The sequence below is a fragment of the Passer domesticus genome, chromosome 6, assembly GCF_036417665.1.
Source record: "Passer domesticus isolate bPasDom1 chromosome 6, bPasDom1.hap1, whole genome shotgun sequence".
NCBI classification, from domain to species: Eukaryota; Metazoa; Chordata; class Aves; order Passeriformes; family Passeridae; genus Passer; species Passer domesticus.
Window position 1 is genome coordinate 29,397,270 of NC_087479.1, and position 17,033 is coordinate 29,414,302.

At 35.3% G+C, this 17,033-nt stretch overlaps 1 protein-coding gene across 5 annotated transcripts in view; it reads left to right on the plus strand.

Annotated features, from left to right (window-relative positions):
• The window catches only part of STXBP6 (syntaxin binding protein 6), a 92,457-nt gene extending 88,901 nt beyond the window's left edge, over positions 1-3,556 (plus strand). For all 5 annotated transcript variants that reach the window (XM_064424085.1, XM_064424087.1, XM_064424083.1 and 2 more), the window contains one exon: positions 476-3,556. In XM_064424085.1, the coding sequence (XP_064280155.1) occupies positions 476-499 (24 nt within the window). In that variant the 3' untranslated portion in view covers positions 500-3,556. The remainder of the gene's footprint in view (positions 1-475) is intronic.
• The last annotated feature ends 13,477 nt before the right edge of the window (positions 3,557-17,033 follow it).

A 17,033-nucleotide genomic window follows, 5' to 3' on the forward strand; every position in this document is an offset into this window, starting at 1 on the left:
AAGTGCATTTTTGAATTATTTGAAATGGAAATAATTGGTAATCACAGAGGTGGAAAGGCAATCAGTCCTTTATTTTTCATCATTATGTAGAGCTCCTGAATAGGTGTTTTAAATTACTTGTCTGGAATTCCTGATTGCAGTTAATAATCAAAATGATTGGGTCAAAATTACTATTCTTCTAAATGTGTCTTTATTTCTGGTGTCTTGCTCTAGCCTTCCTCACAGATAGCAAAATAATGGAACATTGGGAAAAAGAGCTGGGAAAGCAGATAAATCCTGCATGGCAGAGAGAGGCTTTTCCTGTGTGTCTCAGGAAAGGGAATAACTATCTCTGTGCAAAGAAGTTAATGGATTTCAGGCATCTTTTGAAGAATTTGTCTTACAAACTCTTCTTATCCATACTAGCCACATTAGGTTGATACAGCTGTCGTTCTCAGTGATATTGCTTTAATTAATTTTTTTATTTCTTTTTCAGCTTGCCATGAAGCACAAATGCTGAGATACTGCCCAAAGTTGAAATCTTCTCAAGAGAAGCTGAAAAGGCTCCAATCAGCAACTTCTACAGGAGATTCAGTCTTCTGTGTGCTTTTTCCTTCCCGTTCAGTGGAGATGCATTCTTTGAGTTTCTGTGCAGGAAAAAGTGTTGAGTTTCTACTTATCTGACTTCGTTCTGTTCCTCTTTTTTAATATTGCTACACAGTCCTGCGGTACTTTCTACCTGTATTTCAGTTGTTACAGGAGTGAAAGCAGACATTGAAAAAGGACCAAATGACAAGCTGATCAGGATTAAAATAGTAATATTCTTCCATGGTTGTACAAAAAGAAAGATTGAACTGATGGTGGACGTGTGTGGAAATAAAATCCAAAGAAGGGGTATAATTTTCTTCATTTAATGTAGCATCAGCAGAATGTGAATGAATGTTAGAATTAAACATCTGGGGTTGTAGCTATAGTGGAGGACAAACAGCTTTGTCCTGGGAAACAGAAAAAAATTATTTCTTCTAATGTAGGAAGTGTTGCATGTGTACCAGCATTCAGGAGTGCATATCTGAATTTCATTCATATCAGCATTTTACATGTTCCTATTTACACTTTCAGACTGATTATTTGAATAGTATGCTGAAAGCTAGAGAATGTATGCTTGAGGTTTCAAAGCAGAGGAAAAAAGTAATTTTTTACATCTATACGCACATAGCTGTGCCTCAAACACAATCTACAGTTCAGCAATCTTGATATAAAATAGCATTTCTTTTTACCTGTGATTGTATGGCTAAAGTCCCATGAGAATGCAAAGGCCTGGGAAGATGAGAGTGCATTATTTTCAAGACAACTGTTTTTCATAAATTCTACAGGTTTTGGAACACTTCAGAAATGTGTCTGATTTTAATGACTTCTCTGTTAGCAAGTTGTCTGATTTTTTAATATAGAGGCTTTCAAAAAAGCATATCTTGGTACACTAGAATCAACTTCTAGTTTGAGTCTCAGCTTTCAATATGTTATCACTGGAAGGATGACTCTACTTCATCTGTATTCATTACATGCAATAGATGCACTGTATTTCTCTTACAAAAATAAGTAGGTTACTTTTTTCCTTCACACTTTTAAGCTGGTCTAATATGCTACAAGAATGAAAAGGGGAAAAAAAGTGAAAAAGATGTTTTTTTCTTTTTTTAAACCAGTAAGCTAGAAAATAAATCCTTGCAGAAGGCATAGCCTTCATCTTCTGAAAATGCCTGCTCTTCATTTTTACCATCATCTTACCAGAGAAAAGCTGGCATTATGTGAATGTACTGTATTCATTGTAGAATATGATTTTTGCATTATTAATGACACAACAGTCTAAAATCCTCAGAGCAGTGCTTGTAAGAGAGATAAAAAGCTACTGTAGTAATTGAGAATATTTTACTTTACTGCAAGCTGAAAATTTCATGGAAATGCCCATTTCATAAAAAGATGCTTGCTATTAGGAAAGTATTCTCATTTGAAAGAAGGACACTGTCTAGTTAGCTGATTGCATTCAAACTTAACATCTGTTTTGGTTTTGGGTTTTTTTCCCCCTGTAATTTAAACAGTTTTGTATGAAGCTTTTTATTTAATTTCACACTGGGAGTAGAGAGAATGGGTCGTTCGTGTAGTACCATAGGATCATTTAGCTCTATTTAGCACCAGCTCCAAGAGTTACCAAATCTAACACCTACTGAAAGGGAATTTGGCCACTTCTGTTATAAATCAGAACAGGTTCATTAACAACACAAGTTCTGAACACTCTGCTGAGCTATGTGTAGTAATGCTTGCCCTGGAAATGTCTGAATGCTATTGTAATGACTGGGTATTTCTGCAATTAACCAGGAAAACAGTATCTGTTTTTTAAACAGAAATTAAACTTCTGCTAGATACGAAATGTTAGGCTATATTTTTTTTTTTTTTTAAAGATGGATTATAAATCAGTCAGGGAGTAAATTTTTGACCACATAGCTAACTTCTTGTCATATTTTCCACTCTTTTAAAACTATATTCTGCTGCTAACCTCATAAGTCTTTCTCTCGAGAGAAGGAAGTAGATTCTGGGCTGCTGTCATGAAGCCATTCCTCTAAGCTTGCAAATAATTAGAAGAAATGTCTAAAACCCAGGTCAGATAAACCTGAAAATAATTAGTTACCTAAATTTAGATAAAAAGGCATATATTTTCAAGTGTTTACATAAATATCAGCTGGACAGGACAAGATCATAATTGCACTGCTAAGTTCCAGACGTCTTGTGAGCTGAACTGTACTAAAACATTGCTTTATTCCCACCTGAGTTTTTCAGCATTTTGGGTTGCTTTGTATCTTCCAGTTAAGTGTGTGGTTTTTATCATAACTCAGGACTTTAATCCAACCATCAAAAGCCATTTACTATGCGAACTTTAGGTAAACCTAAGTCTTCTGAATGAAGGAAAAGTGGTTTGTCTGTTTACTTTTTTCTTTCTGTTCATTAAACTACAAGGTTTAGTAGTTTTTAGGAAAAAAATGAAGGTGTATAAATGTTTATCCAAAGGTAAATCTTAGAGCATTGCAGTTTCCTTCTGGAACTTAGCTTGTAGTGTATAGAACCTAGTATTATTAGATAGTCATGTACATAACATATACTATGATTCAGGTTAATGTTTCATATGAAAGAATGTATTTGTAAATTGTAACAATATTAGTTTCTTTATCTTTTTAAAGTTCTGAACAGAATAAAAATAATGTATTGTTAGACTTGACTGGTGTACCGCAAACTCTGTCTTAAAAGGTTACTTTTGTGTCTAGCAAAAGTTGTGTATTATGTGAAATATTAACAAAAATGTGTGCTCTTAAAACTGATCTTAAAGGTAGGTAGGTTTTGCCATGATTTGCCAGACTTGTAATACTTGCTGATATCTATTGTAACCAATTCCTTGGAAGTTCTCAAAGATATGTAGAAATTATATTGTGCCATTCTGGGGAGAGGACAAAAAAAAAAAGTGGGACCTGCTCTCTTGACTCACTACTGGAAACCCTGATTTTTGTCATTAAATACTTTACTGTGATGAAAACTGTGTTGGATTATTTCTCTATTCAAAATATTTATTGTTCTTGAGTTAGGTTTTAGTATTTCACTCTAGCAAAATTATATTGAATCTTAGCAAAACTGAATAAAAATTATTTTCTGCTATAGTGATAAAAAATTTCTCTAGAGTACTGTAATTACAAGAGAAGTAGTGGAAACTAGGTTAAAGCATTTCCTGTCTAAGCATATTCCAAAAATAATTGCCATAGGTTGAAATTAGCACCTTACCTAAAGGCTGTGTAGGTTAAAAAGAATCCTGGTAATTTACTTTGCATTCCTATGAAATGGTTATTCTCAAGTTGTTAATGTCTTCTTTTGGCTATCTAATTTTATTGATAATTTTTTAATCAAAGCATAAGCAATTTTAATTACCCTATAAGAGTAAAACTGTAAAGGTAGAATTCTTCTACACACAGAGAAGCAATCCCTTGGATTAAAATGAGGTCTACTTGCACAAGAACTGTACCAAATACAAACTGCCTTTTCTGCCATCTCTCTTTTCAGGCTTAAATGTGATCCCTGTGATTGTAGTCCCAAAAATTTCTTGCTGGCAAGTACTGTCAACTGTTCAATTACTCTAGTTACTAGGTAAGTTTTGCTTGAATTCATGTTATCCATAGATGTTGAATACCATACATCCCCAATGCCCAACCTGTGTGAACCTCTTTGTGAAAGAAATAGATCTCTGGTGGATCAGAAGCTAATCTGATCTAGACAGTGTTTTGTTGTAGATTGAACAAAACTCTTTTTCAGTTATTTTCTATTGTTATTGTTTGTTTATCCTATAGGATAGAAAGACAGAATGTTCAGTTCATTTTTGAACATTCTTTTAGGTCAATTTCACCATATCATTTTTGAAATTGATTTTATGAGTTTCATAATTCATCAGTCTTATTTGTTGCTATGTATAAAATAAGGAAAAGATGATAGGGCTTTTTTTGTCATCTTTGATTTATGGAAGAAGCTCAAGCATGGATGTTTGGTGATTCAGTATGTTAGGTTTCCTAAGTGAAAGATATGTTAATATGTTCCTGGAGGGATAATATTTGACTGAGAAACTGGTTCTTCAGCTACAAGTCTTGGCATCTATGAAGATACAGATACGAACTACTTCAGGTAGTGAGCAGGAGTGCTGTCCACCACTCAAAAAGGATTGCAATGTCTCAGATTAAAAATGTTTTTCTCTTGTTTCAAAGTTAGTCCTCCATGAAATTAGTCAACTTCAGTGTTCAGGCCCGGTATCCAGAGCAGAAAAGTAACCTCGTTAGTTAGACAAGTCAGGTGGCTGTAGAAGTGTAGAAAATAGATATCTAACAAAATACTAATTGATATTTCAAACAGTTTCAGAGGTTTCTGGTAGCTAAAAGGGTGATAAATTACACAGAGGACTTGAAGCCTGTATTGTGTTGAAATTCTGTTGGTGCTAAAGAAGGGAACAGTTTTCATTTACATCAAGTATTTTTTCCTGGAGAGAAGAGAGAGAAAATGAAAGAAATAAAAAATAAATGATAAAACATTGATGGTGTTTCATACTGTATTGAAAACTAATTCTTCAACATGTGCAACTAACAATAATCATCATGCTGGTCTGCAGCCAAACCAGTTGGGGTTTTTTCCTATTTCAGAAAGAATACACGTAGGAAAGCTTCTTTGCTTTGGCATGATCCTGGAACTAGGACTTTTGCAGAAAAGATCTGTACTTATCAGAAGTATTAAGATTTTAATGAAAATCCTTTCCAAAACTTCCACTGGTTTTGTGAAAAATAGTGTTTGGAAACACTTTTATGTTTCCTTATTCTGTGTTTTCTCATAGAAACAAATAAGAGAAGGTTATTAGATTTAACAGTAGATTTCTGCATTTATTTGAGGATTGTTAGAGACTAGTCAAAAGTGTCACACTATTACTTTTTAGGATTAAGGAAGTGTGAGCACTGTTCATGTTGCCAGTCAGTGCCTGAACCTGAGGAGAGGTTGTGCAAGATGAGGGACAGATTGGAGACTTTTGCATCACCAGGTAGGCAGGTCAGAGGAGGTGATGAGGTAATTTCTGAGAGAGTCCCAGGGAGGAGGAAAAATATACCCCTTACTTGGGAAGACACTGCCATCACTCCCAGTGTGTGTCTTCCCCCCACTTCCTTCTCGCTCCAGCTTTATATGCTGAGCACAAAACTGCATGGTGTAGGGTTATCCCTCTGGTCAGACGGGGTCAGGTGTCCCCAGCTGTGTCCCCTCCTGGTTCATTGTTTAACCGCAGCCTCTCTGAGGATGGTGCAAGGAGCAGAAAAGGTTTTAACAATGTGCAAGGCCTGCTCAGCAATAACTAAAACATCCCTCAATTATCAGCACTCTTTCCAGCACAGATTTAAAACACAGCCCCTTACTTGCTACTATGAAGAAAATTATACCAGCCAAAAGCAGCAGACTTTAGTATTCTCTCACAAATGGATAAAGAACCATTTGCAATTTTAGCAGCAATTTTCTTCAGGGCAGTTCTGGGGTGTTTTAAACCTACATAGAAATGTGAGTGCCCTTGGTCTTTTATCTTACCTGTTCTTTTCTGGTGCTTCCCCATGTGCACTTGTTCGGTATTTGAGACAAGCTGAAAACAGGTCTGTTAAAAGTCAGAGCAGTGAAACTGCATGACAGGTATTATTCTTCACTGAGGCCATGAACAATTGCAGAGCTTCCAGTGTCTGAGTGAAATAATAGCTGTACATATAGGATCATTTGTAAGACAGATGGCTGAGAAAGGTACCATTTATCTACCAGGCAAGGTTTCACAACTTTTGGCATCCATTCTTCCCAAAAGCATCATTAATGGGTATGCAATTTGCTAATTACCTAAACTTGGAAGATGTTAGATTAAAATGGTTTTTTTTGCTTTGTTGTTTGTTTTTTTTTTTTCCAATTCTATTCTAGGTGGCAATCTCTGCAATGGCACTGGAAAAGGAAAGGGAGGTGGGAAGAGGTTATGTGTTTATACTCATTGACTGGGTAGGCTTCATAGACTCTGTTCGTCTGTCTAGCACAGTGCATGTGCAAGGTTATCTATGGCTTCCTTTAATATCCCAGCTGTCTTTCTTAGTTCACACCTTTGAGTAGTCTTCAATATTCAGTGTCGTGTTTTTGTCATATTATTCACTTGAAAGTATCTCATCCTAAGGGGTGGCTCCACAGCTGAACTATCAGGATTTCTAAGGCCAACATGAAGTACGATCTTTAGTGTTTGCTCTTTGGTGTTTGAATAGCTCCTCTTGCATTATTTATTAACTGCAGATTGTTGCTGTTTGTGGATGAAGATGTAGGCATGTACTGCACATGAAATGAGGTTACTTCACATCACTAGGGCAAATTTGTAGTGAAGGTGTTTCAGCACACCTGAAGAATTTAGAATAAGATTTCACAATCAGAAATTCAGTGTTGGATCACCAGCTGCAGTGTTTCTTCCTTATTCTTGCAAAACACTTTTTTTCTAAAGTCTGTGATGAAGCTGTAATAAATGATACAAGGTATTTATCTTAAACGTAGCAGGTTTCACCCTATGAGATTTCAAAAAGAAATATCAAATTTGTTTCATATAGGTATAAAATAAGCCCTGGAAGTAAGTAATTTAGAGTAAATGAATGGACCAGAGTAGAATTGAGATCTGAGACTATAAATCCCAGTTTTTTCTGTCCTAATACAACATTTCAGGATTATAATGGAAATACTTCTAGTCGCTTGATTTGTTAAAAAAATCGGATACAAAAGCGTGCTTCTCTCTAACTTGCTTTAACCCCTCTTAGCAACCAAGCACTATGCAGCCACTCAATCCTCTTCCAGTGAATGGGAGAGAACATGAAGAATAAAAGTTAGAAAACTGTGGGTTGAGATAGGGACAGTTTAATAGATGAAGTTAAAGCCACGCACACAAGCAAAACAAGACAAGGAATTAATACACCATCACTCCAAATGTCCCTGCCTCCTCCTTCTTCCCCTGACTTTATGTTCTGAGTGTGACACCATATGGTCTGGGATTTCTCTGTGGTCAGCTGGGGTCACCTGTCCCAGCTGTGTCTCCTCCCAACTTCCCATGCACCTCCAGCCCCCTCACCAGCCTGGCAGTATGAGAAGCAGAAAAGGCCTTGGGTCTAAGCCCTGCTCAGCAATAAAAAAACACCTCTAAATTATCTGTTTAGCACAAATCCAAAACACTGCTGTATACTAACCATTGTCAAGGAAATCAACTCTACCCCAGCCAAAACCAACACACTCACAGACATTTTTTCTGCCTGCTCCAGCAATATAGTATCTTTCATGACATACAGTATATGCTGTTTGCACAGATCAGTCTGTTGTTGTAAAACATATCTGGAGAAAGAGAGGCACCAAAGGAAAGCTGAGAAAAAACAGCAATAAAATCTCATTGCTGCTCTACTTGAATTTCGCACTGCAAGAGCAAACAGTCAGCTTTGAGGCTGAATGCCTTTGTATCAATGAAAGAACCCAGTTTAAGGTATTTTGGGGAATGCTGTGTCTGTATGCCTCTTCTCACAGGCTTCAGCAGCTGTGAGGAAAAAATGTCTGTTGCCTTGTGCTCAAACAATTCTCTGACATTCTCTGGTTTAGTCTAAGGACAAAAGGATCTTTGTGTCAGAGAACACAGTGCTTAGTCAGTGTCAGCTTCCTTTAAACTGCCATTTTGAAACACATAAACCCTCCCTCCTAAAAGCATGGGAAAAGTAATTAAAGGCAAAGAAAATACATCCTAATAAAGCGTCAGAAACACTCATTCTACAATGGTATTTGATATAGGAATTCATACTGCAAAAACTATTTCAGGTAGCCAAACTTGAGCAGTTTTCTCATCTCAACAGAATGAAATTAAAACATGCTTCACAATATTTTCTGTCTCTTCATTTGGAATTTAGAAATCAAGCATTGTGATTCTCATTTGAAAGGTATATTACAAAAGAACAACATAGTATAAATAGGATGAGAGTGCTCATAAAAACAAGACTTACCACTATGCGTGGATGTCATACCCATAGGGAGTCATGTGGTGAACACTGGAGGCAATAGAAACACCAGTCAGGCTAAAGAAATGAGGATAGTCTGGACCACCTTGAACCTAAATGAGCAACAGAACTCAGCATTTCAGGATGTGAAAAATATGTCATTTGTGGCTGCTATGAAGGGAATGATCAAGGCATTCGTGTAGAATGCATGATCTTATAGAATTTAAGAGAAGGTATGAATAGAAAAATAGGGAGCCTTTATTTGTTAACTCCAGTTTAGCTGTCTCTAATTACCAGCATAGGTAACTTCATTTTAAGATATGCTCGTAATGGCTTTAACTCAACCATTTTCAAGTGTAATACTCAAAGCAGTGAGCAACTTTTCCATTCCTAATCAAATGCTAATGTAATAGAGCTTAGTTTGACCCAAATGAAAAGCAAACAGATGTCCTAATTTTCCTTCTAAATAGTCAGAAAATACAAGAAGCTGTTACTTGGTCATCCCTCCCACATGAAAGATCTTGGCCATGTTGACAGTTTAATATTCCACCAGCTCTGCTAAGATTCCTTGTCCTGTAGTGGGGTTAAATGAAATCTTTTGGTATCTGCTGTCTCCTCATCTGGAAATTTTCAGTTCTGAGATTTTTTTTTAATATTACTACTGAAATAACACAAAGTCTGTGTCTCAGTTTTGTTATTACATAGCATAGTTTCTATCTGAAGTACACCATTGTGGATTTAGTGACTGACAGCTTATGCTGTGAACTGCAATGACTTGTCAAACCGATGTAATGTTATTAAGTTCTAATCAAACCCTTTATATTGGTAAATATTAATTCCTCTCTTAATAGAATTTGTATTCAAATCTGCCATACCTTTGACATTCCAAGGATTGTCAATCAACAGAGTAGCATTTTGCCAGGCAGTCAGTGATTCCCCAAGTCAGACTGCAAAGGCAGCTACTTGTGTCAGGGGAACCTAGGAATCTCTCCAAATAAAATAGCTTGAGGAGTTTTCTTGCTAAATCAATGTAAAACAATGATAGAAATGCTTAGGGAATGGTAGTAATAAGGTCTTTTTTTTTTTTTAATTGAATAGAAGGGTTGGCTGGAATCCCTAGAGAGCACAGGGCAGGGGCTTTCTTAGGAGGTGATGATAGGTAAGGTTTGTTTGTATAGTCATAAACTCCCTAGGCAATTTCTGTGCCCCAGCTTCAGCTCAGATTTTTGTGAGTTGCAGCACAATACATTAAGGCACTTCTGAGAAGGATGTACAGAAAACAGTGTGCTGTCCAGAAGAACTTTCAAAGATTTCATGTGATATGTCTAAAACAAAGACATGCAAATGCACTGTCTTTTTATGCAGTCACACTCATTTAGAGAGAAATTCTCAGATTTTTTTTTTATTTATTTGAGAGTGTGCTTAATTTGTTGGTTTTACTGCTTCTCTTCTCTGTGTATTAAGCATATTTTTTTTCAATATTCTCTATATCTTAGTAATTAAGACATAAATGTGGTGCATTTAACACGACATCTGCCTTGAAGGACTATTTTGCTGAAGTATGTGGAATTTTGTGATGGTCTTTTTGTAGTGTTGCAAGTTCATTCAATGATATAGAAAATAACTTTCAATTTATTGAGTTGGCCTCTTAATTGTTGCAAGCTACAAATCCAGTACAGATTATATAGTAAAATTTATTATTGCTGTAGTAGCATGACAGTTAAAATTGACTTGTGGTCAAGCATACACTTGGACACCTCTGGATTTGAGATTTCAGTTTTTGGGGTGTTACTTTAGCCTGGATATAATCCTTGAGTTAGGTAACAAATAGTCCTTCTTTTTTGCTTTCTCTTGGTTTCCCTTTGAAAGAATGGAAGCTGGCCACACAGGATGGCACTGAGCCTTTTCAGATGCCCAAGGAAAAGAGGAAATGGGATAAGTGGCGCAGCACATTTTTCTTCGGTGTTGATGAAGCAGAGAAATTGAGACTATCCTGCCCAATATGATAAATTGTTTTATTTAGACCTTCTTTGAAAGCAAAAAACATTTTTTTATGTCTCAAAAATGTGAGTTACAGGAAGTAGAACCCAAGGAATACATTACTTCTGAGATCACCATATGCTTGTGAAGCATAGGCAAGGAATGCAAGAAAGAATAAAGAAAAAAAAAAAGAAAGAAAGCAGGTCTTTCTGTTCTAGGATTAAGATCTGAAAAGTAAGGGGTTGCCAAATTGTAATTGTTATAAGAAATAAAAAGATTTTCTTTCTGGCATAAGAAATGCCAGACTTTCTGGAGCATCTGAGGAAGACATATGAAGAAATCTACTTTCTGAACTGCAATGATTGTTAAAGTTAGAATTCTAATCTTGACTTCAAATCAGAGGAATTAAAAATTAGATGTCTTGGTCAACATAGCTTTGGGTCACAAGAGAGTTAGACATGGCAATGCATGCACTGGATCAACTTATCATGACCATTAGCCTCTGCAGGCACAGCAGTTAGTTTCAATTTCCAGTAAATTACATCTTTACTGATTTGCAAACAGAACAATGCTGCAACAACACTGGCATGAGAGAGCCTCTATTTGGACGTTATGGGGTTTTTTTGTTTGGATAGGGTTTTTCCCCCATCTCTCTGCTTGTCTATTCACTTTTTTCAATCAAAATTAAGTCACTTTTTTATGTAAACATTTATCATTTATCTCTCAAGCACTGTCCCTGGTGTTTGGAATTGACTGCAAACTTGTACAAGTCTCACTCACACCCAGCCAGTACTTCTTCATGGCTTTTTATGGAAAGGAAAACTATTCACAAATGCACAGAATGAGTTTGTAGAATTTCCATTACATATGCATGTGCAGTATCAAAACCATAAACTAATACATTATATCTCTAATTTGTAATATGACCACAATGTGACTCGTTTTGCACATAAAAATCTATTAAATTCCTGCAGAGTTTTTCTTAACTTGTATCCCAGTTTTTCATTTGTATCTCAGTAAGACAAATGATGAGGTCACTTGAAACAGGAAACTCAAAAACTTAAAGATTGTCTAAGAAAATTATTTCTGAAACAGTAAGTATTTGTCTATGTGACAGTAAGTCTTTAACAGTCAGCTGTGTTATTGATGCACTCATCTATTAAGTCATTGTTTCTTTCTTATTATAGCAATATTAATTTTAATTGGAAAAAACTCTAAAATCTTTAAATCTTTAGGATAAATTGTCTTAGTCTTTACATACAATATAGGAAGTATAAAGTTAATGCATTACCAATAAAAAAAATAAGTAGAAAAAAATAAAGGAATTTTCCCTTTTCATCAGAATTTAATATCAGGTGTGTTTCTGAACTACAATGTTTTGTTAATGCATCTTTAACCTGAGATAGCGGTTGTTGGAGATAATTCACTCTTTTTCCTTAAACATCCTTCACAAATAATGTGTCTGCTCACCTTGCCACAGTACATAACTGGTATTGATTACCTGCTCTCTGTTAAATTCAGCTTCTGTTCAGCATTGAAGGGCACATACAGGAGTTTTGACAGATTGATCAGGACATGCAGAGTGAAGTTTAAGGAGATGATAGCTCTGACCTTCAACCAAAACCAACCCAAACTGCTGTGTGAAGTGTGTTCTTTAATTACTCAAGTCTTTGCATTGATATTTTCCCTGATTTTCCCTCCCAAAAAACTAATCTTAATTTTGAAGCTTTAAATTTTAGATTCTTTTTAGTAATTCAGTTCCTAGAAATAATATAGTAATACAATGCTGTTGTGCTTTAACCCCAGCTGGCAGCTGAATATCATGCAGCCACTTGCTCACTTCCCCTTCCCTGACACACTTGATGGGATGGGGAGGAGAGTGCAAGGCTGAGCAGCAAGAAACCTCTGTTGTATGATCTATTATTAGAATCCAATTACTGGCTGGTGCTGTATTGTTGGGAAAGATTTTTCCAGCAAATTGGAAGGATAGCAGCTTGTTAATTGTACAAGAAGAGGCAAAAATATTGCTGCAATAACTGTTGTTATTATCCAAAGAAGTCTTCATGTGCCCTCAGGTTGTCTGGTTAGCCCAAAAAACAAAAGCCTGGTGAAGCTGTTCAGCTTTTGCAGTTTTATTGTAGTCATGTGGAATGACCTGGGACACTGTTCAAGATCTGGTAAGCATATCAATTCTTTAAAATAACATCACTTTTAACACTCATTTAACATCATTTCTAACACTCATCCAAACAACCATGTTGTATGCATCAAATATATTTTAAGGAGCTTGCCATGAAAGTTTGTTTTATAACAAAGCAGAGGTAAGATTTGTGTTTTAAAATGCTGTCTCATGTATTTGACCAGCAGAAGAACATGTGGCTAGAAAACACCGTAGCTAATGCCTCACCATGACAAGAGATATGAAATAAAAACTATCTGGGATATTAATTCCATGTGGACAAATTTTTCTTTTTCTGCAGAAAGTAACAAATTTGTTCAAATAGATGCAATTTTCTCTCAAAGTAGTTCTGTTGGCAATTTTTTTAACTCTTTTGCTTGTTATTTTTTCTGATATTTACCTGAGCAATAATTTCAATTTTTTGGGACAGTTCCTTTTGCCCAAGTGTATGAAACATTCAAATTATCAGTGCTGGAATATGCTGCTATTATCCTCATTACCATCTATTTTGCTTAATACAGTTTTGCTATCCTTAATCCCCAGCATGCTCCTCTTCACCGTTTCTCTTTCACTACACAACAGACTGTAGAGTCCCTATAGTTTGGAGTTTGTTTTTTTCCCCCAATTATTTAGTTTTCCAGGTAAGAAACTTCAAACAACTTATTGTTCACAAAGTCACTAAGCCTTTCTGTTACTTTTGTTATGTAAAATTTTCAATATTGCTTGTGCACTCATTCTCTCTTCCGCAAAGAGAGGTCTGACATGAGTGGCCTGGAACTGCAGGGCAAGAAAAATGATCTGTGAAATGTAAGCAATGGAGAAAGTCTGAATGTATTCAAGTCATTTATTGTAGCAAAGAAAATCAGAGAATACGATGGCTTTCAAATATATGAAAAGACAACACGAAGAACAAAAGCAATAAAGTGTTTCATAATAGGTAGCTTTAGAAGCCATGATATTACAATTCAGGAAAGATTTAAGTTAGACAATAGAAAATATTTCTTAATGGTGTAAGTACAGTTGAATGGGCATTACTACATTACATTTCTGAAAACCAGAAATGATGGCGCTATGATTTATTTTCGCCTGGGGCAGATGACCTCAATATCCTTTTCATCCTTATCATTAATGGTTCCATGACTTCTGATCTCTTTTCTATTAACTGTTCACTTAAATAGACTCAATCAAACTGGATTTCACATCATCATTATCCTTGTACTGGCTCCCCAAATGTACTCATTACATCATGAATTAAATTGGATTGTAAGTGACCTTTCCTTGAGGACTGCTATAAAGTGTCAGTTCAGTACATGGCACTGTAGAAAAATCTATTGAAGTTACTCTGAACCTCTCTCTGTCAAAGTCTTCTTGGAAATTAGGAGGAATGGAAAGTATGAAGATCAAGGATGATGGAAAAAAAGTAAAATTTATTGGCCTGACACACTTGTGAATAGTCTTGGACTATGTCACTGAACACTGTAAGCAAGGTCTGAAGTCCACAGTTGCCTTTAATCAAAACTGACTTGTTAAGATCTTTGGGAGTGTAACCGAACAGCTAAGTTGTAACAGTACAAAACATGGATGTGACTCCATGCCTAGCAGCATTAGCATGTTACTTTTCTCTACTTTCCTTATCTTATTCACACATAATAGTAAGCATGAGTGAAAAAACTTCTGTAAAGTTTTCTCTGAATGTAAGAAAATGTCAAAATTCTCAGAAGGGAATTGCTAGACTCTTTTTTTGTTCATTACATATAGAATATTTAGTTTTTTGGATTGTATCTCCAAACATCAAGAGCAGAAGAAAGATATGAGTGAAGCTTATACATTTATATTAAATACCTCTACCTTACTCTGTGTGCAGTTGAATATATTACATGGTTTTAGAACTCATGTTTGAATTAGATGTTTCACGTGCAATTTGTGCATGTCAGTGTCTGATGCTGCCTAGTGGATCTAAAGTAGTGACCTAGAGATTTTGATCTACAAACTTTTCTGATGTTAATTTTTTCAGAAGCCAGTGATGATAAGGAGCATCTTAGGATGTCCACTCCCAGCCATGTTTTATCCCTTAAATATGGGATAATATCTCAGCTAACAGACAAGGTGAACATCATGGTAATATTGTCAGGCCTTCAGGAGCTAAGGTACACGGCAGGTAGGAAAAACTTCCATTGCTGTTGCTTCTTAGGTATCTGCTCCTTATCCAAAGAAACTAGCTTCCTCCTGAACTTCTGTATGATGAGCCTTAGTCACTTTTTAAAGTAAATAAAAAGAAATATAAATTTAGTTCATTAAAAGGTAAAGAAAATAGACAAAATTCCAAGCATTGCTAGCATTATTTCATTTTTTAAATATGCTTCAGATGGCTTAAATCACAAATATAATTTTTAATGACTAATAGCCTGTTAATTATTTTTACTAAGTCCTGCAGCCATCAATGTACATCTTGTGCATTTATTTCCTACATTGTTTAATATCAAGTTTTAGAACTAGTTGATGGTCAAATATATACAAGATTAACCTTGCAATGAAACATGTGGTTCTTACCTGTTATCCAATGTACCATATATTTAATTCATGTGAATGGAAGTAAGGGGAGTTAGTGAATGCCGAAAGATTAAATTCAATTGCTATTAACTTTATTTTACAAAAACAATAGTGTTCAGAAATTAATGAATTAGTGTCTGTGATTTGTTTCTTTTCACTTTCTGAGTGAAACAAGATTAATTGTCTGGTAAGATAGTACATTAAAGACTTATTCTTAAGTTTAAATATTTGAACTCTATGCTCTTATTTTAGCATTTTTATTACCTATATTTAAACATAAAAATTACTTCATCATATTTTTCAATTTTAAATAGAAGGTCATGCTTGGTAAAGGTCTACTTTAAATCACGTCCATTAAAATGACTCCTACTGTTTTGCAAGTGATTGGAACAGTGGGTACTTTTGCTGGAATCTTTTTTTCTTCTTTCTGTTAGAATGTATCAAAGAATCAAGAGTAAAAAACTTGTCCTTTCTACCAATGGTGTTCAAATCTAACAGGATAAGACTTCAAAGCTATTTTCAGAAATATGTTTAAGGGGTAACATTTCTACCAGATACAGCTCTGTGGCTGATGGTGAGCTCAGTAATAATCACTGAGTTCAGGGTTTCTGGATTTTTACTTGTCATTGGTAACCTGCTGTTTTCATAAAGCAGATCCTGCTTTTTGGAGAAGGTGGTAATTCAAATCCAAAGGTATAAATCACCTTTGGATTTACAGGACTAAGCCCACACATTTTAATTAACTTTGATCATGATTAAAACTACTTCCATGTTATCTTCGGTGAGTGATGTGTTTGCATTAATGTACATGAGGGGAGACTTTGGCTTAAGATATCCTGATTAACAGCTTTGTCCTCTTAGGTGACTATGCAGAAGCAGAAGAGAACTCTCCACTTTATTATATAAAATTGCACCTATTATAGACCAAGAAGCAAATTCTGACACAAATGAAAGAATACATCCCTTTAAGATGTGGGTCAAAGGTTAGGCGCAAAATATATGACAGGTTTTCTTGCTAGCTCTCTCAGTTTCCTTTAGGCTATTCCCATTCAATTACTTAAATAATTTCACTGTAATCTTGGACATTAATGGTGAGATATGTAGGTAGCATTTAGGCAGGAGATTCAAGCTAGATTCTGACTGCATTTGGGTTTTTGGGATGCAATTATGCATTTTATAGAAGCAACAGGCTTGGTCATGAAGTATAGTCACATTTTCATCTCATCTTCAACAGGCTTGATCATAATGTATAGTCACATTTCTCTGATAAAATTCTCATTGCAATTTTAATTGGTTGTGATATTCTTTGTCACAGATGTTGAAAGAGATGAAAGATGCTTATACCAGTAAAGAAATTGTAATTTTGTTAATATCTTTAATATTTAATATCTTTTGTTAATATCTGTATTTTTGAGATGTTTTTGTGAGTATGCAAGTTTGATATAAATACGCAGATAATATGTGTATGTGCATATCTGTATGTGTACATAGACACTAAATTTGCAAGATCAGGCTTTTGATAGAAAGAGCCAGTCTGTTTATGTACTATCAACTTGTAACTAACTTTCTCTAGGTTTATGGTTCAGTATTAGCACCAACTCTTCTCCACAGATCTCTGGCTTAGTTCCAGGCATGATAGTATTGCAAATGTAACTCTCATGTAAAAGATGTAATGTAAAAGATGGAATCTCTCATCATGTAAAAGATGGAATTTTCATCCATCTTTTTTCCCTTTAGATACAGTGGCTGAAGAAAAG